General features: G+C 35.8%; 1 protein-coding gene and 1 pseudogene across 1 annotated transcript in view; one reads left to right on the top strand and one right to left on the bottom strand.

Annotated features, from left to right (window-relative positions):
• Positions 1–18,746, top strand: part of LOC113115542 (endothelial cell-selective adhesion molecule-like) — a 33,991-nt gene extending 15,245 nt beyond the window's left edge. Inside the window, exons 2-7 of the mRNA XM_026283124.1 lie at positions 11,492–11,637; positions 12,357–12,558; positions 12,638–12,793; positions 16,452–16,574; positions 16,670–16,799; positions 17,547–18,746. Coding sequence (XP_026138909.1) covers positions 11,492–11,637; positions 12,357–12,558; positions 12,638–12,793; positions 16,452–16,574; positions 16,670–16,799; positions 17,547–18,021 — 1,232 coding nt within the window. The 3' untranslated portion in view covers positions 18,022–18,746. The remainder of the gene's footprint in view (positions 1–11,491; positions 11,638–12,356; positions 12,559–12,637; positions 12,794–16,451; positions 16,575–16,669; positions 16,800–17,546) is intronic.
• Positions 18,747–19,437: 691 nt separating this feature from the next.
• Positions 19,438–24,952, bottom strand: LOC113114597 (isobutyryl-CoA dehydrogenase, mitochondrial-like; annotated as a pseudogene).
• Positions 24,953–25,055: the final 103 nt, after the last annotated feature.

A 25,055-nucleotide genomic window follows, 5' to 3' on the forward strand; every position in this document is an offset into this window, starting at 1 on the left:
ACATGCTCTTCAGATCTACATCCATCGCACTAGCCAGTGGTAAGTCGGAGCAGCTTTTCATATGCTGGGGGCGGCTGCCAATAAACACACATTAGGTGAGGGATGCTATTGCTCTAGCCTATGAGGCATGTGGTCAAGCTTAGCCTCTAGGAGTTAGTGCCCATTCAACCAGAGGTGTTGCATTTTGAGTCATGTCTGTGACCTCTTCTATGCTTGTGCACACAACCTACACAACCTTGAGGGGTCCAGACACTTCCAGTGCAGCGGCGTTGGTATTTTCATTCCCATAAGCGTTATTGAAACATAGCATTGAGAGTAGCCTTCGATAGGGAACATCTTAGGTTACTTAACTGCAACCCTGTTCCCGGAAAAAGTGAGAAGGAGATGCTGTGGCTCAATGGCGCAATGTAGGCACATCTGGGCATCTCTTCAGACAAGGGTTTAACATGAAGGTATGTCCGTTTCATTTCTCTTTATAACCTGCAGGTGCACGTAATCAAATGACGTCACCCACCAAGGTTTTTTAAGTCAACATTATTTAAAATGGGTTAAGGTATCAAGAATGCAGATTAACTATGTAATCATTAATATGTGTTTTTACATATATTACTGATAAAGTACTAATAAGTACTGATAAACAGACAATTTGCAAGTAATATGCATGCTAATAAGCAACTAGTTAATAGTGAATAGTATTCCCTATCAATAATGTAACGTGTTACCAAAAGTCCATACACAGTGTATATGAAGTTTATTTAAAAAGATATACTAGTATATTACTCATAATACAGCCAAAAATGTACAATGATAAATTATTCAAACAAACATGTATATCTTTATTCCCTTGTATATCCCTTTATTTGATATCTAATAAATATACTGATATATATTTATAGTAAATGAGTCTCCTAATTGTGCCTACCATTGGAAGTCCACATAATTACATTATTTCTTTTAGAAATCCTCTTGATAACAGTCATATTTTTTCTTAATTGTTTTGTCAACCAGCTAGCAATTTTGGTCTGTAAAATTGGTCTGTTAGTTTTATATTTCAGTTGTATAACTGCAAAGCACTGTGACAATATTATGCCTCGCTCTGTGTGTCCTGACCTGTCTTCTCAGCAGAGTCATAAACATGTCAAGTATTTAATAAGATGCATTCATCTTCCAAGCTAATTCCTATGGTTTATCACCAAAAAGTAGCATGTGTCTCCAGAAGCAAAACAAAAGATTTAGGATCCTTGCATTAATGTGTTTCTCAGGCCTGTGTTACCCAATCCAGTCAAATTTGAACGTGCTTGCTGCTGACCTTTTGAATGACTATGGAACAATTTGTATGGTGTCTGATGAGAAGTGCACTGTAGCTGTGGCACATTGTGAAAGGGCAGTGAGACGAGAGACAATACGATGTGTGAAAATGCTATTCTTTGAATGCATTATGGTAGAACATTCCCTTTTAGACTTGTTTATGTTTTACTTTTAAAACTTAGCCAACTTTTTTTTTTTTGTTGTACTTTTGTGTCACTTTAAACTTTAAAGACTGTGAATACATTCTTAATATGGTACACATGATCAGGTTAGACTAATGATTTCTGTCAATGATGCAAACGATATGGATTCACAATGACTCATCATCATCTTTCATGAGCCCATCATCCCAGTTCTCTGGTCAAGTGATGCAGCTTCTTGTTATAAACATTTCAGAACAGATGAAGAACCATGCTATTTTTTTTAAATAAATGGATACTTTTATTCAACAAGAAAGCATTACATTGATCAAAGGCGACACATTTATAATGTTACAAAAAATCTATTTGAAATAAACGCTTCTCTTTTGAACTTTTATTCAAGAATTCTGAAAAATAAAATATCACAATATTAAGCAGAAAATAGTTTTATTTATATATTGTTAATAATAAGAACTGTTTTTGCAAAAATGTAAACTTATACATTGCTAGCTTGAGTGACTATTTTGTACTGTTTTCCATTATCTTGTAGTGATTTATATTATCAAAATTCGAACAGTGTTGTTTAACTGTTACTTAATTTCATAGGACTGTGTTGCTCACCAAATGCTATCCAAATTCCCTTCCCTAGAGAGGATTCTAGTAATCACAATAATTGAATGCCGGCGGTTCTGCTGTGGGTTTTAGTTTGGGAAGTGACCATATTTTGAAGTTTATCCAGCTCTTTATTGGAGCGCGTGTCAGAACACTCCATGTCCTGCATGCTAGCTTTGAGCTTCTCTTGCTTGGCACTGTATAAAACACCTGAGCCTCAGCATGAGGTCCAGTCTGTCCCACAGCTGTACAGGGCAGCCCTGTGGGATTTAGGCACAGACCTCTCGCATTCATCCAAGCTCCCAATGGCCCTACTCTTCTTCTAGGTCAGATCAAGCATTTTAGTTTCGCTTGTTAGCACTATGTCACGCATAGTCTTGTTTAAAATGGTGCTTTTCCTAGCTTTAAGATGGATCATCTAAAGTTGTTTTAATCAGTTGTCCTTGTTTTTCTTTTCTCCAGTGGAATGACACTGCTGTTCAAAAGATGTGGGTCTTTAAGATTTTTTTTAACTTAGGAGGACACATTTAGTTGCTTAAAATTGACAGTGAAAACATTTATAAATTTGAAAGGGTATTCTTTTAAATACTATTCATTTGAACTTCTGCTCAACAAAGAATCATGAAAAAAAAACCTAAAAAAAAAACCTTTCAAATATTAGTTAAAATATAAAACATATTTAATTATATAAAATATTTATAATTTTAAGCAGAAATATTTTCAACATTGATAATAATAATAAATGTTTCTGAAGGAAGAAGAACACTGTATACTGACTGAGTAAATGACATTTTATATTAGAACTCAGAACAGTTTAAATTTAATTTTAAGAATATTTACTGTTTTTACTGTATATTTGATCAAATAAATGCAGTCTTGTTAAGCAGACTTCTTCAAAAATCTAAAATCTTACAAGTGCAAGGATAGAAAAATAAGGATTGTTTGAGTATGTTTTAAAAGAAAATAATTTCTACTACTTCAAAAGTTTCTGGAAATTTCTAGCAACTTCTGAGTGAAAATAGTTTCTATACCAACTATTTTTTTTTTTTTTTTTTTTACGTTATTTGGTTGAACAATGGCCTAATTAACCTCCCAAACTTTGAAAGATGATGTCAGATCTGAGGTTGGCATAGCAGCTGTCTGATCTCCCTTGAAATTATACATCCAAGAGATGAAAAGAGCACATCCATTTCCCTTGCTGACATCTAAATATTTATCCCACAGCCCATGACTGTCTAATTTAAGGTCTCTGTGATTTAGTTTAGATTTCATTTTTGTTCTTTTTATAATCCAGACTGCCCACCCTGGAGCTGAGCCCCAAGACCTGCTTATGGTTAGATGATGGGCATCTGATAAGTGAGTTCAGATAGAGGGTGTCTAATAAAGCCAATGTCATTACACATGGACACATTCTGATCCCAACACACGTACGGATAACAAGTAGTGTTATCTTCTCTCTAGTATTAATATCCACTGATAAAAATTCTTATCCATATTTTACCTTCCCCCCTTATTGTTATGAATATCCTGCAGGTTGTCAGTTGTGGTTTTTTGTTCTGTATCCAAACCTAGGTCCCTATGAAATCTGTTTTATTTATTTATTTTTTCAAATTCCATTATATTATTTGTTCAATATTTTGTTATTTGTTGTTTTAACTGTTGTGAGTTGATTATTTCATCAATAATTTTCACATTTTGTGTACAACCATAAACCAATAGAACAAGTGAATGTGTAGAACCATAATAAAAGCTGTATCGTGTTTTGAATAACTGTATTTAATGATTGTACTAAAAACTTCTTCTTGTGTGTCTAGAGTTTTTTTAAATGACATCAAGGTTCTGAAATTGGTGACAAAATGATTGTAAAAAACTTTAAATCAATGTACATATATGTTATTTACAAGTGTGCAGATATGTTATTACAGATGTTAGCATACAGATGTACAATTTTCAGATTCTATCATAAGTATAAATGTGCCAGTTGTGAGGCTGAATATAGCCTGCGGAAAAAAAATAAACTGTTCTTATGTCTGGCTGTTCGAAGAGAGAGTAGGCTGTGTGTGTGGGATCCAAAGTGGTTTTCTTGGCCCTTTTCCTCACTCTGGAGATGTAAAGATCTTGGAGGTTGGGCAGGGGGCACAGATAATCCTCTCAGCAGTCCTGACTGACCGTCGTAGTCTCTTGATGTCTGTTTTTAGCTGAACCAAACCAGACAGTCCAGGTCCAACTACTCCTCTCCCTTGTCCAACTCTCCCACGTCCAGACCTTTTCATTCTTTTTCTGCTTCTCTTTGTTGTTCTGTATTGTTTTGAACAAAACAAATCCAGAGAGTGCCTTTTTTATTATGCATGCTCATGTAATGAAAAGACTTATAATTATTCATTAAGATTGGAATCAGCTATTTCTCAATTATGAGTAATTAAAATAATTCTTTCCAGCTCTTTTAAGCTGCTGTTGTTGCAGAAGTAGAGAAGTGGCTTTACAATATAGTTTTGAACATAAGGTTCCAAGGTATGGGGTAAGCTTTTGTAAAATGAGAATCTAAGCATTTTAGAAACGTGTTAATTGACAGAATATTGTGTGAAAACAACATGAATTGGGTTAATGGGATGTTCACATCAAACAGATGTGCTACTGTAATTGTGTTTAGAGTTTTGAAAATGTAACTGTAGATTAAAAAAAGGGATGTTAGCAGTTGTAAAAAAAAAAAAAAAAAACTGTAAACAAAAAGATAAACGCAAAGCAAACAAACTCAGAATCAGGAAGTACAACAGTTTACTATGAGCATACTTTGATTAATCCGCAATTTTGTGAAGCGAGTGAACTGAGGACCCGAGGCAACACGCCGCCTCATATATTATGGCCATTAAATTTCCTTTGTGACTCCAGCCCTAATCCTATCTTTGTGAATCACATCTCATCCACAGAGTCCGTAATGCTATTCTCTCCTGACTTTCCTTCACCAGAACCTGATTTTGATGTTGCACATCAGACTCGAGGAGTAATTCTCCTCCTTGAGCTCGAGCTCTATACATAATTCAAGCCCGATCCATCTGCCTGTTGCATGGATTAATATTTCCTGCACAGATTTGTGGGAGGAGATTGTGTCCATATGCCGGAGGCTATGGAGAGAGTAGCTTTGTGGAACGCCATCATTTTCTTCCCGCAGACTTGAGTGGCAGAGATGGAGAGCACTTCAGGAGCGTCACATTCAGGCTGATTGATGCTCTCCACACTCTAGGCAGCGCTCTCCCAGACCAATACACCAATCAAAACAAAGCATGGGCGCTAATTTGAGAGCAGTCAGACATGTAAACAAATATAATGATCTTGGTCGCAGCTTAGATTATTTAAAGCAGGGCCGTTTGTAATGTTGCCTAAACATGTTTATTGAAAATCTTTATATTTGGCTGTCTACTCGTGTTTTTATGATCAGTTATTGACTGAACTTGTAGAGTCTATTAACTCTTCGTATATTAAGGTATTATTTTTGTTGTTTGGGTTTCACTGAAAGGCTAGCTGGCAGCTTGGGTCATGATGACTGAGAGCAAAAAATGGTCACATTGATTTAAGGCCATATTTATGGCTGATAAGTTTTTCGCCAGCCCTGCAGTCGTTCTATTTTAGCTTCTCCCGTCATGTCACAATATATGGCCTCCAGTGTAAAATGTTTTCTTTTTTTTTAAGATTAATATTAGTTATTATAGTGGTGTGTGTGCCTGAAAAGAGAGAGGAAGAGGATATGCATTGCTGAGAGGATAAAAGGGGAAAAAAAGCTCTGGTCAAAACTTGTGAGCTGACTACCTAGTCAGGTTACATTTTAAGTCATCATGGGGACACTGCTGACCTGAAGGCAGTTTCGAAAGATGGCGGCTTTTGATATTCCTCATTTTGGTGAAGTTCAGCAGCATGGCATGCATCTTTCATGAACATGGATGCATTGCGAGTGCGTAGCGATTGGCTTAGTGAAAAATGAATCTAGCATGAGAGTTGAGACATGTTGTGTACATATGTCAGTTCTTTTTTTTTCAAGAGATTAATATTTTTCTTCAGCAAGGATGCATTAAATTAATAAAGTGACATTTATATTGTTACAGAAGATTTTTGTTTTTAAATAAATGCTTTTTAACCTTCTTTTCATTAGGTCCTGAAATCCTGAATTCATGATTGTATCGCTTTTTTCAACAGTAATAATGTAAAAAAAGTGTCATAAGCAGCAAATCAGCATATTAGAATGATTACTGAAGAATCATGTGACTCTGAAGACTGGAGCAATGATGCTGAACATTCAGTTTAGCATCATATTAAAATATATTAAAAGAGAAAACCCATTTTGAATAATAATCATATTTCACAATATTGCTGTTTTTGTTGTACTTTTGTTTAAATAGATGCAGCCTTGGTGAGCATAAGAGACTTATTTTAATAACATTAAAAAAAAAATTATTTGTCCCCATGCTTTTTAACAGTAGTGTAAATGATAATATGCATGTTATTTTTTATGCTTATTAGTGTATCACATTGTTAGCTTAGCAACATGCTAGCATCAAACTCAAATTGTAAGTGAAGTCTCCCCATACCCTTTACCTGTGAAACAACAATTTAATGGCATGCAGAGATGCAACCTATGTTCAGTGTTCCAAATCAGTCACTTTCCATTTTTTCAATTTAAAAAAAAACAAAACAATTTCCATTGTTGTTAGAATACTGCCTATATAGGTAGTTACTATATTATGTCATGGCCTTTCCTAAACTTCATAGGGCCTGGATCAGGTTACAACCTAAAAGACCTTGGAAGACTCCTAACACTGTTTCTGATTGTCCTCCCATGATGACAGTCCAGTCCATGTCCATGTATGCATGAAGAATCGATCTAAACTTGCAGGGATTTAGAGGTCCTTTGATGTGACAACACACTGAAAACTGCTTAAAATAGCACTAGAGATTAAACTGATGTAATCCTATTTAAAGGAACCTTCACCAAATGTTTATTATTCAATTGGCATCTGCCAGAAAACTCTTGCTTAACCCACAGATTCCTCTTTTAGGAAAGTCTGCATTTATGTTTGCCTGTATTTCTATCAGCCTTTGCAAACTTCACTCAGTGTCACCATACACTGCTGACCCCGCTCTCAGCACTCAAGGTAAACTCTGATAATTAAACCCTGCATTCCCCTGACAATAGAGTCTGAAATCAGATGGGAAGGGTGGGTTGTACTCATCAGACCTGAGCCACATCGCCCATCCTCAGTTAAGTGCTTTCTGATGTGCAGCTGCCCAAGATTAGCAGGTATTTCAAGGCTGGCTCAGATCGCTCATGCTAAAGCTTTACCAGACAATCCTTGTGAGCTGGAGACAAGCAAAAGAGGAGATTATATTAGAAGACAATGGGTCTCTGTTTAATGAGAGCAGGCTCCTAACAACACTCGGTTCAATTTTTCTTTTTTTTCTTTTCAGGAAGGACGTTTCATTAAAGTGGACTCTATATACGTATATATATATATATATATATATATATATATATATATATATATATATATATATATATATATATATATATACAGTGCCCTCCATAAATATTGAAACAGTAAAGATAAAATTGCTCTGTTTGCTGTGGAGTAAAGAAATCTGTATGATTTAAAGATGAAGATGAGACAAAACTACAACTGTAAATGACCCAAAAACCAGTTCAGTCAAGGAGTTTATAAGGGCATAGAAATGTAAAGTCTTAGATTGCCCAAATCAATCTCCAGATTTAAATCCGATTGAACATTAATTTCACCAGCTGAAGAGGAGACTAAAGACAGAAACTCCTCAAAACAAGCAACAGTTGGAATTGGCTGCATTAAAGGCTGGGGAAAAGCATTTCAAAGCATAAGACCAAGAGTCTGGTGATGTCTATGGGTTGCACTATTGGACTCACTGCTCTGATTGCATGCAAGGGATCCGCAACTAAATATTAGCTTTTACTTTTTTCATCTGCCTTGAATTCAACTGCTCCAATACTTATGCTTCATCACCACATCAAATAGTGGCATGCCATGAACGCTAAAAGTGCTGTCATTTTTATTTGGTAAAATATGCATTATTTGAAATAGCAAATAATTAAATATGACATTCTTTAGTTATGTCTCATATTGATCTTTTAATCACATATATTACATACTGTATTTATGTGCAGATTTTATGAAATTTTAAATAATATTGTATACAGTTTTGTGATGAAATGTAAGTTCACTACACTACACTACATAAAGTTTATTCATTGGCATTGATGAATCAATGAATTATCTTTAATGTTCATGGGACCTTTTCATTGTACTAAAGGTTCTTTATTGTGGAAAAAAGGTTATTTAGATTATTAAAATGTTCTTCTTTCTTTGGTGAACCCAAAATAGTTTTTTTATGGCATCATTATGAAAACTCCCTTTTGCAACCTTTATTTTTAAATTCTGCTTTATAGATTGAGATCCGATGTGGATTTCTGATTCTCTTGAATGCACAGGAGACTCAGTGGCAGTGATATATACCCTGTTAAATCTGTTCATCTAAACTCATCCATCACCTTTACTCTTTTGTTCTCCTCCTGCAGTACAGTACTACCCTCAATAGGAGGCCTATTGTAACTGCAGTCATCTGTACTCATTTGTGATCGCCATTTCCATTTGGTTTTTAATATTAAGGGGGTAAAACTTTCCTCACATCACCAAAAGATGGCCCTCGCCTATTGCTTTTGTGCAGCTTCTCCAGTCTTCACCTCCTAAATGTACACTCATGTTACAGTTCATGCTATAGCGTTATCAGACAAACCTTATGCGCTGGAGAAGAGAATTATATTAGAAGACAACGAGTCTGTGTTTAATGGGAGTAGCCTCATATTAACACTTGGTTCAAGGCTTTTTTATTTTCATTTCATGAAGGACATTTGATAAAAGCGCAGTACAAACTTTGCTGTGCATCAGGATGAACATCTGAACTTCTAAATGAGTTCATCGGGTCTGTTCTTGTGTGTAAATGTGCATGTGTGTGTTGTGTGGCCATGTGCTAATCCTTGAATCAAGGTGTCCATGTCAGGCTTTCCAGCTTGGTGCTGCGTGTGTCTGTTTAGAGCAGCACAGATGGAGCAAGGGATGGGATTAGGGAAGATTTTCATTGATTTAATAAACTTCTATGGCTCAGAAATGTAAGGGATAAACCTGGGCACACAGAGACAGTTTCTGAGTGCAGCACATCAGAGAGCCGTCACACATCGTCACGCCTCTTTCATGAGCCCAGGCGACGCATGTCCTACTTACACTCGCTCCAAAGTCCCAGACTGGGACGGAGGGGAAGATTGAGCTTTTCCCACTAAAAAGATTAAAGGTTGACAAAGTCCAAAACAAATCTGGCAGACAGAGACAAGTACAATACTGTTTTCCGATAATATTATGATTGAATTACAGTCCATAAAGTGAATTTTGTTCTAAATATCAAAGGAAAATTTGAATACACTTTTTTTTCTCATCTTTAATTACATATTTATGTTTGATGTATTGTAGTAATTTGCGGTCTGTAATATTTGTAAATGTTTTTGAAAGAAATCTCTTATGCTTTTACCAAGACCGCATTTTTAAAATCCAGAAAACGTGAAAAGCAGTAATATTTTTAAATGTTTGAATCACTGTTTTGTCTTTTAATATATTTTAAATGTAGTCTATTCCTGTGATGCAAAGCTGAATTTACAGCAGACATCACTCCAGTCTTCAGTATCACTGAAACATTCCTTATTATTATCAATAACATTTTGCTGCCTTTTCTTGTAGAAACCACAATACATTTTTTTTTCAATTTTTTTTTGATGAATATAAAGAATTTATTTGAAATAGAAATCTTCTGTAACATTATAAATTGTTTTATTGTCAATTTATTGCATTATTGCTGAATAAAAGTTTGTTCTTAAAATGTTATAATAATTATTAAGAATAAAATTAGAATTGTTTATCATAATAATTATAATTTATTATTGTAATTATATAAAAGTATAATTATATAAAATCAAATTTTAATATAGATATAAATAATTTGTATAGATTATACTTTTTAAAATATGATTTATTATTTTTTGTGTTATTATAATTTAAAATATAGATATAATAAAATTTAATTATACATTTAACATTATAATATAACAAATATTGTAATGAAGTAATAAAATTAGCTTATTTCAGTTGGTTACTAATGGTATTAATATTAATAGAATCTTTTGGTAAATAGATCTTGTACGGATGAATAGCTCCCCCTGTGAGGTTAATGAGGATAAATGATAAGGAATATGATTGTTTTAGATCAGTCTTCCGTCGGATCCTGTAATCTGGGAGGTCTATCTTCTGTGAGAATATGAATGAAGGTAGTCCAGCAGTGAAAGCGCATGTCAAAGGAGCCGTCGGTTACATCATCTTTAAGTCCAGCCGAGCTTGACTTGTTTCACGTGAGCCTGTAGAATGCGTGGCGAGATTGAGCTGCGGATTGTTGGAGGATTACTAGTCCAGATCCACAACAGAAATGAAAAAAATAGGGAGATGGATGCAGTCTCATGAGCAATAACAAAGCAGCTTGAAGGCAGCGCTCAGCCTAAAGCAAGACGCCGGCGTCTTTACGTCACAGAGAGATTCAGTTTAAAGCTGAAAGTAAAGGGAATATAGCAGCAGTGCAGCGCAGCAGCTCAGCTCAGCAGAGCTCCAGCACCACGTCTGTCTGTGAGTGAGGGATCCACCGCCAAACTGGCTGACCAGGACAGCTGGGAATGCTGGGATCAGTTGATCCACCTGCAGCTGAGCAGCTCAGGAGACTTCCAGCCCTGTGAGTGACCTCTGTCAGTGGGTGTCTCCTCCGGGTATCATTTAGCATGTTTCCTTCAGTGAAAGATTTGCATGCGAGCAATAGATGTGCTTTTTAGCGCTTTTACACTTTTATATTCTGTTTTCTTGCTCTTTGCTTCAACTATCTTGGCAACTATCTTGTGATCTCTTGTTGCTTATTGATGAGCTCATTAATTACATCAACTAGTTTTTGAGAAGTACTTAAATGTACTAAATCCATCAAATGAAAGCACACAACATCTACATGTTTGGATTATTTATTGTTTTTCCTACTGTAAAATGCATTTTCATATACATGCATTCTATGCATATAAAAAAATTGTGTGCAATGGACTGCTGAAAAAGACACCTTATTCATTTGTCAGTACATGATTTTTGGGATCCAGTGGGGTTTTAAATGTTTTATTTTTTTGTGTGTGTGTTTGGCTGGATTAGGATTTTTGCCTTGGCAGGATTATGATTTTTTGTTGCCAAATTGAAATGTACAATTTAATGATGTCACCTTAAAGTCAAACCTGCCCTCTGGAGTCCAGGATAAGTGTCTTAACACTGGCTGTTTCTCCCCTGTCCCAGGTGATTCTCAGCGGGTCGAGATGCCACGGAAAGACATGGAGGTAATCATGGGACAAATGGCTGTTCTGGAGGCCTGGTACACCCCCACTACCTCCATCGAGAAGAACGCGGTCATCTGGACCTTCATGGCCAATCACTCCAAACAAGTGAGTATGTTTAGAAACAGCATTTTAAAAATCGTATTTGTACTAAAAAGAAGAAATTACTCATTTACTATTAGTAATCAATTAAATGTGTATATGTCATATTTATAATCCATAATCTTGATATTAATTTAAGAAGTCTACATTATATATAAGCTATCCATTTCCTGTCCTCCTTTGCTGTTGTTTTGAAAAAAAAAAGAGGAATGGATTACATGATAGATCAATCTGTTGTCCTCCATCAGCAGACTAATAAATGACATGAACCTGACATGTCAGACCCAGCTCACTCAACAGATGGCTTTCACATTAATGTCACAGGAAGAGTATGGGACACTTGAAAGGTCAAAGACTGCTTAATGAAAATACATGTGATGAATTTAATGGACGGGCGAGAAGTGGATTACCTCGAGCCGTTATCGCTGAGGGTTTTAGATAGAGATGTAAATGTCAGATAATACACCCTGAGGCATGATAATCAGTCAGGTTATACTGTATGCGAGGGCCGGCTATTACATGCGACATATGCATGTGTATGAATGATATTTGTGCAGCTTATCGTAATCTGTAGCTCCACTAGTTTCCATAAATAAATGGAAATCTGCCTAATATGAATTTGGCCATCTGCATTTGCATCAGAGGATTATCTTTAGTATGACAGTTTACCTCCATTATTACGCCCAGTTGTGTTTTAAGGTCTCTCTACGTGTTTTTGACTGCAGGTCATCTCCTACTTCTCAGGACAGATTGGCATCGGTAGCACTGACTTTCGGAGGCGGGTGGGTTTTGCCATGTCCATGCCCTCTGCCAATCTGTCCATCTACATCAATAACACGCAGGAGGCTGACTCCGGACGCTATCACTGCCACGTCATCATTCCTGGAGCTCCAGGTCTGTCTGGAGAGCTACAACTCAATGTTAAAGGTACATTGGCAAAATGTGGTTATATTCACTTATTTGGGGCATTTAACTGTCTGTCTCAAGACTTCTTTTTCTGTTGTAGTTCCTCCATCCACACCTGTGTGCTCTATGACAGGAAATCCTGTACTGAGTGGCAATGTAACATTGAGCTGTAAATCCAGCTATGGCAAACCTGCTCCTCAGTACAAATGGACCAAAGCAGCTCCTCTTTCTGAGGTCTTCTTCTCTCCCATGCAAAGTGAGTTTCCCGGATATGTATGCTTGCAATTGTTTGATTTCCTTTCCTTCGTCTGAGAAAAAAATCAGGAGCTTTTGTGGATGCATTAAAAATGATTTTTGATACATTAATGATACCGAAAGGTACAATTTGGTTTAATTTGCTGTATGGATTGATATATTTTGACTGGTATAAAATGGGGTTCATTTAAATGGTAGATTACCATTCAAAAGATAGGGATCTGTTAATTTTACTGTAGATCTAGTAAAACAATACTATTGTGAGATTTTATTGCAATCATATAAAAAAAAAATCCAATTATTTCTGTGATGTCAAAGCTGATTTTTTAGCATCATTACGCCAGTTTTCCTTGTCACATGAATCTTCAGAAATAAAATATGAATATGCTGATTTGAAACATTTCTTATTATCATCAATGCTCAATATTTTGTGCTGCTCAATATATTTGTGGAAACCTTTGATGAATGCAAGGTTCAACAGAACAGCATTTATTTGAAACAGAAATCTTTTGTAATATTACAAAAGTCTTTACCATCATTTTAATGAATGCTTTTATGTAGCAAGAACAATGTTTTACAAAAATATTATGCATCACAGCTGTTTTCAACATTTGAGCATATCGAATGATTTCTGAAGGGACACTGAAGACTGGAGTAATGATATTGAAAATTCAGCTTTGCTTTGCAGAAATAAATTCATTTTAAAATATATTCAAAAATACAGTCATTTTAAATTGTAAAAATAATATAATAGCTTTTTTTTAATCGTACAGATCCCAAACTTTGAAAAATAGTTTATGATTGTTAAATATGCTTAATCGTTTTCAGAGGCGTTTGTCTGTTCTTGATCTGGGGTGCATTTCCCAAAAGCATAGTTGTTAACTAAGTTAGCAACTTTGTTGGTTGCAATACAGTTTCCCATTGTCAACCAAGTTAACAGGTTAGCAACTATGCTTTTGGGAAACGCACCCCTGTTTATGATCGTGAGGAAATTGGTTAGATGCTGTGTAGCTGTGAGGAGCACAGGCATCATTTATCACTAATTTAGCATGTCTCCCTCTTTGGGCTGAGGAGAGGTGTGACACATTCCCATCAGCCTCTAAACACGACAGCTTTGACCTTGACTGAGTGCCAGGAACATTTTACATTTCTACTGGCAAGTTCTCTTAAAGTCCATATTTTTTTTTAATGTCCATGTTCCAAAAACATTTTTCTCTAAATGTATCATGATGATTTCTGTTGACATGTTTGTACTGATCAGCACAAATCTTTAGTCAAAATACACAGTTGTGCCAGCTGTTCACAAAAGCTGGCTTATACTTATCAACCATGCTGCACATTTCCTCCTTGATCCCAGGCACGTGGGGCTCCCAGTTTCTCTCCTGACATGAGAGTCCTGAGGGAGGCGAGGTGCTCAGTAATCTTCCCTCAGGAAAAACAAATGTATCATGTTCTTCTGGTCATCTGTCTTCCTCTCGCCCTCTCTGTGTCACTCTCATCTTCTGCGCATTCACAGAGTGGAGGTCCTGCCCCCAGCCTGTGCTTGTGCTGGGATACCTGGGTAAGGGAACAGACCCTAGGATAGAGAAAACTTCTTTAGATTGACTTAGTAAATGTGCGGTTTGGTTTACCCTTAGAGTGTTGCTTAGTTTATTCCTCAACCCTTGTTTGCTTGTACATGTCAGTACAAGAATAATAAAGCTAAAAAGTTTGAGGTCAGTAAGACTTTTTTTGAAAGACATAAATAATTGTATTCAGCAGAGATGCAATAATTTGATCAAAGGTGACGGTAAAGACATTTAGTATGTTACAGAAGGTTTCTATTCCAAATAAATGTGGTTTTCTATACATCTAAGACTCCAAAAATAGGATCATGGTTTCAAAAAAAGTAAAAAAACGTAATGTTTTTACTGTATTTTTGAGCAAATAAACACTTTTTTATTTATCTTAGTGACCCCAAACTTTAATAAGGTTGTGCAGTTGTTGTTTTTTAAGTCACACAGCAGTTTTACACATAAAGTAAAACTCTGTAAACACTTTAGAATGGGACATTTTTACTTGAAGAAAGAATAAATGAATGGCTGACTGTGAATACAGTGCTGTTGATTGAAAACATATTTTTTAAGTGTTAAGTCAAAGCTTTAAAATCTTAAAAGCCTTTAAAGATAGTCTTTGTAACATCATTGTTACAATATTGAGGTGTTTGAGGTGTGGCCTAATCTGGGGTTATTTCCCGATCCCATCATGTTTCTTCATATCATTCCTCGTCTCCTCAGGTCATGACAGTGGTGGATCATCATTCTGTAAAAACGTGCAAAGTTCACACATTATTTTGAGTCCCACAGAACCTCTAACCTTCACAGAAAGAGGTTTACAATCGGCACAAAACCTCAATGGCAAAAAGGACAAAAACAACAAAAAAGCTTAACGCTTGATAAGCATTTTTAGCAATCAGCCATTTGTATCAACGTGCGTCAGGGAGATTAGAGTGATTCAATATCCCAGGCATATCAGTCTAAAAGCATATCAAACATCATCCTACCCCTTTCATCTATTTTGTTCCCTCCCATTGTTGAAATTATGAATCGTGTAGTGCTGTACTACTGTATTTTGTGTGTCTTGTTAGAGAGCTGTGTCTCATAGTTTATTCAATGCAGAAGCAACACAAACTGAAGGTTTTTATGAACAGCCCACTGAAGTGTTGACTTTATGAAGCCAGTCTTTTTAATCATTTTACACTTCATTAGTATAAAAGTGCCTGTGAAATCTGGAAAGCCCAGACTGGGGTCCCTGGGCGCCTGGCCTCGGCTCTGTGTCACTGAGGAATTGGAGTTTGGCTGCTCATCACTGCAGGCCATTCAGTGTGTGGACAGAAGCTACAGCAGCAGATGGTCGACTGCAGTCTCTGCCAACACTCTAATAATGGCAGAAATGTAACGTTTGTTCTCTGTCTTGATGGTTTTAACTTCTCAGCCTTGTTGCCAGCATCATGCAGTGAAAATAGGCGTAGAATTGTCAACATAACTGTAGCCAAGTCGTTAACACATGTGTCTCATATATGTGTCAGTCATCATGACAAATTGCTCTTAGGGATTTCAAAGGATTACACTCTTATTTCATATTTCATATAAGGGTGTTTCTTCAACTTTGTGCACTTTTATGGCCAAAATGTTTGTTTTTTTATCGTTTTTACTATCATGCCTTCATTATTTACCTTTGCTATTTTTAAAATGCATTTTATGTACGAATTTTTATCGTTTTACTCTTTAATCTTAAAATATGAATGAAATGTCAATTTTCCACAAATTATAGCTTGGGAATTTTGCTTTGGAAATGTAATAGATAACAAGTTACTCTATTTAAAATGTAAAAAGTAGTGTAACTATTTCAATTACTTTATTAATGTAACTGATTACTTTTGAATACTTTTTGACTACTTTTCGAAATTTCTAAAGAATGTTTTCACCTGTTAATCATTTTCAGACATTTAAACCATGCAAGTCTTTTTTGAGGAAATGTAAATAGTGCCTGTAATTGAATAAACACCCATATAAGTAATAAGCAGTCACATGCTACAATAGGTCACAAAGGGGTGAACTCTATTGAAAATGCATTTGAAGTTCAATTATGATATTATGAATGTTTGGTTCTATTTTCAGATGAGAGGCAGGGCACCCTTCGACTTAGCAACCTCACCAAAAGCATGTCTGGCAAGTATGTTTGCCGCGCCAGCAACACGGCTGGGACTGACAGCTGCCACATCAATCTAGAGGTCTCCACCCGTAAGTATCTCTCAAAAGGATTGATGTAATATTCTATATTGTAGATTTTAGCATTCACTATAATTGTAACCTAACTGTTCCTCTTGTGGCCAAAGCTAACAACGTCTGGGTGATCGCCGGGGCCACAGTGGGCTCCGTGGTGGGTCTGATGGCTCTAGTTTTATTCCTGATCTTCATCCTGAGGAGAAACCGTGACACGGAAGAGGAGATGGCCAATGACATCAAGTGAGCATGTGTCATATATTTATAATATTGTATTACAATATCTGCAGTGTAACTAGTTATATGTAATGCCATTGTGAAACTTGATTACAAAATAAATGTAACTGTAATCTGTAACAGTTACTAAGAAAATTGTGTAATGAAATTACAGTTGTTAACGATTATGAAGGGGGTTACATGTGAAGGCATTTGGAATTATTGTCCTTCAGGTACACTTTAAATATCTTGCATTTAAAGAGCAATATTACTCAAAGATCACACAATCCACATCAATAGTGACTTTAAAACACATTTTAGGCTTAATTTTAAGAAATGTGCATTGTGCACAAGTAGTAGTCCAAATAAAGTTGAATTTAAAATAAACTTATCAGTAAGTCTCAAGCGACATGTCAGTAAATATGTTAATAGATTTGAACTATACGTAATATGAAAAAAAATATTTGTAAAGATTTAAAGACTTTTTTTACTAGGGTAAGGATAACCTACCTGATTTAAATGCCTGAAAATGACTAACAGTTGAAAATATTTGTTAGGTAATCAGAAAGTTATCAAATGTAATCAGTTACATTACTTTAATAAAGTCATTGAAGTTACACTACTTATAACATTTTAAGTAGGGTATCTTGTAATCTTTAAACTTTCCAAAGTAACTTTCCCAACACTGAATATCTGTACTTGATTTTTGCACTTCATACATAATGCTATAGTTTAGATGTGTGTATCATAGTATCTGCTTTCTATTGCTTTAAGGGAAGATGCACAGGCACCGAAACGTGTCTCCTGGGCTAAAAGCGGCACAGGATCGGACATCATATCAAAGAATGGCACATTGTCCTCAATAGCCACCAGCCCTCCTGTACAGGACCCTCAGCATCCACTCCAAAACAACCATTACCCATACCCTCCTGGTGCCTCGGACATTGCCTCCATCCTCACCACCGCTGGAAGCACAACCACCTACCGCCTCCGCCCAGGGGAGCCCAACCCTCTACACGGCCTGCCTGGATACAACGCCAGCGGCACACCAAATCACACACTCCGCCCCCATCGCCATCACACTCCTGCAGTCCTCAATCCTAACAGCTGCTCCACACAGAGGACTGAGGGGCCGCAGCCACAGACCCCGCGCCCACTCAACAGGCCTATAAACACTGCCACCCTGTCCCGCATGGGGGCCGTGCCCATCATGGTGCCCACCCAGAACCACGCCGGGTCACTGGTGTAACGGCCCTCAAGACTAGTAATGTACTAACGACTAGCCAAACATACGTGGAGAAGGGTTTCGACAAATGTGACGATAAATTTGGCTAACTTTTTATACAGAATAAAGTATAGTAAAATATAGTTACATGTCGAAAAAAAAATCTTCGATTTGTTTTCTAAAGTATTATATGTTTTTTTATAAGTTTAATCTGTGTTTTGATGCCTAAACACTTTGTAAAGTTCTTTTTGTCATCGTTTCGAACCGTTTCAGGGACCAAGAACAGTATTTTGTCAGTGTGTTATACATTATGACGGGATGCAGACGTCCACTTTTTGTAACAGTTGTGTTTACAGATTCAGATTTGTCCAGTTATTTAGACATTCAGTTAAATTCATGACGATAATTTTTAGCGTCAGCTGTTCTTGTGCCTCTTGTGCCTCCGTTTCTCTCAGGAGTTTTCGCTTTTGTCTGTCAAGCGGTTGACAGATTTCTGAAGCAGAGCAGGTTTCATTTCAAATGAAATATTTTCTGACCATTCAGATGAGTTAAGAAATTTTGAGAAAAGGGAAGGCTGTAAAGCAGAAAATAAAATGGGAGCCTTTAAAAATGCTGTTTTATGATGTAGAGCATAAAAATGCCAGTGTCTGCCATGCTTGTTTACTGGAACAAGAAGGACTCTTAATTTGTAAAACATCTGAACATGGAAGTTACATGGAAGTGTCCATTGATTAATTTGTGTATTCATGATAATTTAAAAAAAAAAAAAAAAAAAATAGCCTTGTGGTTTAATGACTTAAATATTGGAAGAAATGTTTTGATAATAGTGTTAATGCTGAATGTTATTGTGAATATTCTGGTTGAAGATATTGTTTACTCTGTAATTAAGCCTTTTCCACTTATTTTGTTATTTTCAAATTGCCATTATATGGAATTGAAAGCATTATACATATATAACTGTCTACATGATGAATGCAGAGATGTAAGAAGCGGGTTCTAAGTGGAAAATGCCTCAGTGAGGTTCAAGTGTTTAAGTGGTGGTGCTTGTTTTGATCACTTACCATAATGTTCTAACTATGTTAAACTAGCACATTTCTTTGATGTGGCATTTGATTGACCCAGCATTAAACAAATTTTATTAACAAGTATATTAAATATTAGAACTTTATCTACAATTATCTATTCTCGGATTGAGATCCCGGACGAGCCCCCGATTTCCAATATGGCCATAACAGAAATATATATTTTTTTCTTGTTGGTATTATGGGTACCAAAATTGCTAGTTATAAGCAAGTATAAAATTTCTGTTCAGAATAACACTGGTTGTCATAGAAGGCTATTGAATGGCCAACTTTTTCATGGGTGGTTTTGATGAAGTATTTTATTTATCCTGAGATTTTAAGATAAAGTTGGCTTGTGTATTGATACTAAGTTACTCTTCTAGGCCAAATGTCTTTCAAACATGGTTTTCTGATAAAAAAAGAAAAAATGAGAAAATACACTGAATAATCACTTTGTTATTGACGCAGGCTATTTGGCAGGCTGCCACTCTTACAAGGTAGACCAATATAACCACGTAATGAGGACATCCTTGGGAACAAAGTTAGGGAGTTTGGGGGAGAGAACTCCTACAATAAGATTAGAGGATGAAAACCATAAAAGTGTGAACTGCGAATGGGCTGGTCATTTGTTCTGCAGGCAGCTCGGCTGTTCTTTATCTCAGTGCAAGGACAACTAAATATTAAAAGCATGATGGCATACAGGTGCTGGTCATATAATTAGAATATCATCAAAAAGTTGATTTCACTAATTCCATTTAAAAAGTGAAACTTGTATATTATATTCATTCATTACACACAGACTGATATATTTCAAATGTTTATTTCTTTTAATTTTGATGATTATAACGGACAACTAAGGAAAATAAGAATATTGTGAAAAGGTTCAATATTGAAGACACCTGGTGCCACACTCTAATCAGCTAATTAACTCAAAACACATGCAAAGCCTTTTAATATAACATAACACACACACACACACACAATGACACATCTAGCACTATTTTACAACTACCTAAAATAAAATCACTTTACTTCACAAACTAGCTAAGCTGGCTGCATTCACTGAGGTAAATTATAATCATCAGAAATACTATATGTAATATTCACAACAATAACCGTTAAAAAATACTGTCATTTGTATAACAATGACGAAATGTATGAATACTTACACACATTCGTAAACTCCTCCATCGTTAGTTGACTGTTCTGACTGGTGATGACGTGCTGCATGCAATGACAGTTGGGGGATAATCACTCTCCACTTTCTGTGAAGTTATGTATCGATGTTCCCTTATTCCCTGTGCCGTGCGAAGTGCCCTTCAAACTGAACATGTTCGCTCCCTTCGGATTGGAATCTCACTTAAGATGGCAGAGTACCCTGTGAAGTCCACTTCGCAGTACACTTACAGTCTAATGGAACACACCTTCAGTCTAGTTCTGTAGGCTACACAATCATGGGGAAGACTGCTGACTTGAAAGCTGTCCAAAAGACGACCATTGACACCTTGCACAAGGAGGGCAAGACACAAAAGGTCATTGCAAAAGAGGCTGGTTGTTCACAGAGCTCTGTGTCCAAGCACATTAACAGAGAGGCGAAGGGAACGAAAAGTTGCGGTAGAAAAAAAGTGTACAAGCAATAGGGATAACCGCACCCTGGAGAGGATTGTGAAACAAAACCCATTCAAAAATTTGGGGGAGATTCACAAAGAGTGGACTGCAGTTGGAGTCAGTGCTTCAAAGACCCACTACGCACAGATGTATGCAAGACATGGGTTTCAGCTGTCGCATTCCTTGTGTTAAGCCACTCTTGAACAACAGACAGTGTCAGAAGCGTCTTCCTTCAAAAAGGACTGGACTGCTGCTGAGTGGTCCAAAGTTACTGTATGTTCTCTGATGAAAGCAAATTTTGCATTTCCTTTGGTTATCAGGGTCCCAGAGTCTGGAGGAAGAGAGGAGAGGCACACAATCCACATTGATTGAGGTCCAGTGTAAAGTTTCCACAGTCAGTGATGGTTTGTGGTGCCATGTCATCTGCTGGTGTTGGTCCACTGTGTTTTCTGAGGTCCAAGGTCTACGCAGCCTTATACCAGGAAGTTTTAGAGCACTTCATGTTTCCAGCTGCTAACCAACAATATGGAGATGCAGATTTCATTTTTCAACAGGACTTGGCACCTGCACACAGTGACAAAGCTTCCAGTGCCTGGTTTAAGGACCATGGTATCCCTGTTCTTAATTGGCCAGCAAACTCGCCTGACCTTTACCCCATAGAAGATCTAATCCACAGGTAATCAACACTATTCCAGTCCTTCAATTAACACTTTTTAAAGCCAAACACTTTTTTTTTAAATATAACTAAACAAATTAAAATGTTTTATCTTATTATTTATTTTTATATTTGACATATGTTCTATTGATATATGCTGCTGTGATTGAATGTTGATGGGAATCTTTCTCACTGTGCCGTTGATTAAAGTAACGTTCATCTATGTCAACAGGAAAAGGGAAAAGCACGTCCAAAAAACATATGCAAAAGAGCTTAACTGCAATGAACTAGAAGTGATGGTCAACATGTGATGTTCAGCATTTGCATTCATTTTTCTACAAGGCAGGTGAAAAACAAGTCAGCATCTTATCAGCAGAGCAGAGGGAACCTGCTCCTCTTTTAGTCAAGAACTGAAGTACTGAAGCTGTGAAGGATGAAAGTGAAAGTGTCTCACTTCAGTCCAGTTGTTTAGAGGTTTCTTTTGCATCCTGTGTCTGCTTGTTTCATTTCTGAACCAATAAATATCCATTAAATATACATTTTATTAATGTGCCTAGAAGCATACCTTTGTACTTTTCATTCAGTAATACTATAATGATGCATTAAATATATTGAGATTGTATAGTGTTTTTATTTTTATCGACTTGAAGAACATTATAAACTCATGCTGGCAAAACACACTACCATTCCAAAGTTTTTGAACAGTAAGACTGGATTCATCCGATCAAAAATACAGCAAAAAATTGTAACATTTTGAAATATTTTTACTGTTCAAAGGAACTGCTTTCTATTTGAATATATTTGAAAATGTAATGTATTTTCATGCGATTTCATTGTAATGTGATTTCAAAACTGATTTTATTTAGCATCATTACTCCAGTAATATTCTGATTGGCTGCTAAAAAAAACAACATTATAATTATTATTGTTATTATGTTTAAAGCAGAGTTTAAAATTTTCAGGTTTCTTTGAAAGAATTTCAAAAGAACTGCATTTATCAGAAATAAAAATATTTATTGACATTATAAATGTCTTTATCATCATCACTTTTACTAAATTTAAAGCATCCTTTCTAAAAAATAATAATTTCTGCTTAATTTTTTAAGATTAATATTGAATTAATCTGAGGATTTATTAGCATTAATTATATGATTTCAACTAAAAGTAACTTTTGTAAATGTTTAAATCTTATAACCAGTGTTTTTCTTTACATATCACTTAGTAAACTGACAATATTTTGACCTTAAACAAACCAAATTCCTCAGTGTGCTTTTATAATAAACACTCTAATCTAGATTTACTAATTCACAAGTTTAAGGCACAAACTTTCTGCATAAAATACTGTTGACATCTCATGATCAAAATCAACAGACGCTGGAGTGTGAAAGACCAGTTATAGTCTATATATCAGTGATGACATTTAGACATATATATATATTACGAACTTATTTAATTCTTTATATTATTTTAAATATATTATTAGATCTATTACAACTATTACAAGTTTTTTATAAAACAAAAACTGTTGCACCAGCAGTTGAGACGCTACCAGCTTAGTGTCCATCTCAGCCACTGCAGGAACTGAACACAGATGTCAACAGTAACTTCCTATTTCTGATTTAACAGACATTTGACTGAATCCTATTAAACAGATCAGTGCTAGTCAATACAGCTGGTACCTGGCTGTTCGATTGTGTTTCTCCAAACTGTTTCCACACACAGATGGAGATCACATGTGATCTCGGGCCAGAAGCACAGATGCATGAGCCGCTCCAAGGAAACAAGAAGCAAAATAACTACTTTAAGCCTTGTGCTGTGCTGAAAATCCTTGCATTATGATATATTATCACCAAATATTTGATTCAATCTTTGTTTTCTTTCAAATTGCAGCCAATGATTGATCGCAGGCCTCATTGATCTGAATTTTTGATAAAAAAAAAAGCATTATTTTGCCAGTGATTGCCAGTGAAACTGAGCTGCATTAACTCAGAAAATTAAGCCTGTGATTAATCAGCTTCAAAAAAAAAAAAAAAAAAAAAAAAAAAAAAGAAAACAAGTTGATAAAATGATTGAATCCAACATAGCTTAACAAGAAATGTATAAGCATTTTTTTAGGCCCGTAATTTTTTGACCTGGAACACAAAAAGGGGAAAAAAAATCCCCCAAATGTATAAAACAAGGAAGCTGTTAAACAACTGTGAGCAAAGTTTGGAAGTTTTAGTCCCATGCGATAACATTAACTAGCATTTTCAGGAAAAAGAAAATCCTCTCTGGGTTAAAATGACCAGAACACAAATCTGTCAAAATAAATAGGTTAACAAAAAAGGTTTCAAATCAAAGTAATGAAACAATTCACCAATATTAATTCTTCCCCCATTTAGGCCTTTCATGGCAATGTGGAAGCCCTCCCCCTCTCCTTCAAGCCGATTGGTCACTGGGACGGCGCAGTCCTCCAATCACGGCCCAGGTTGGCTGATTATAAATCACAACAGTAAGGATATAACTCAATCCTGCCATCTGCTGGAGATTCTTTACCACTCAGTGTTCCGGTCCTAAATAATAAACTTACACTGAAAACGTTTATTACCTTCTCTTTTTTTGCCAAAGCTGAGTCCAGGGTTCCCTTTTCAAGCACCAGGCAGGAGATGTTCTTAGGTCCCTTCCCACCTGTCCTTCAAAACACCACATAAACATCTGTGTCTCCACCACCTGCACTGATGAACGCCTGACCAGAAACAGCAAAAAACTCAACACCTCAGTCGTTTCTCAGGGTACATTGGAGCTATTCAGGATATAATGATCTCCTTGGCGTTTCGCAAACTTCTTCTTAGAGCACAGACCAGGACAGAATTTCTCCCTCTGCTCATTGTTTCCAAATGTGTCTATCATCCAGGCACACATGCTGTTTCAAACACAACCAGTGAAAACTATGTAAAACCTAATTAACCATGAAGAACGAAAACTATATGCAAGCACATGCACCACTTTATGTAAAATATATATACTCCAACATGAAACTTATAATGTGTATAATGTATAATTATAATGCAGCTACAACTTTAAAGTATAATATGTGACCTTGGAGCACAAAATCAGCCTTAAGTAGCTGGGGTATATTTGTCGGGATATTAACTAAAGATTATGTTCTATTAAGATATTTTGTAAATGCCCCCCCCCACACACATCAGGGTTCAGGTAAATCCCACCAAACCCCAGCTGGGCGCCTTTCCTCATAGCCTCTATGGGGGGAAAATAATCTACAAGAACCCATAGCTAAAATAAAAGTCATTTATATTAAATATACATTTTTGAATTTATTAAAAGTATTTAAACAAAAATATAAATTAAGATATTCAGATATATGGATTTGTGAAGAGCAGTTTATTTTTTATTTGTTAATATAATTAATATTAGCATTGATATAACTGTTAATTAAAATTGTTAGCTCATACTTATTTTATCTTTTTCTAAGAGGAATTTGACTTTGTCTTGAGTTTGGAGAATAAAGATCCATTATGAAAATCAATGTATAATTGATATAATGTATAATTGATATAATCTCATTATGTTATGATTCTCACTTTAAATTTTATAGGCAGTCTTTTCTTTATGTAATCTACTGTATACTCATGTTACCTCAAAATACCAAATCAGCAAATAATAATCTTAAAACATTTTAATGGTTTTGTTAATAAAATATTTGCTTGTGCTTGTCTTCTTCAGATCACTTAATA

This window comes from Carassius auratus, chromosome 15, assembly GCF_003368295.1.
Source record: "Carassius auratus strain Wakin chromosome 15, ASM336829v1, whole genome shotgun sequence".
NCBI classification, from domain to species: domain Eukaryota; kingdom Metazoa; phylum Chordata; class Actinopteri; order Cypriniformes; family Cyprinidae; genus Carassius; species Carassius auratus.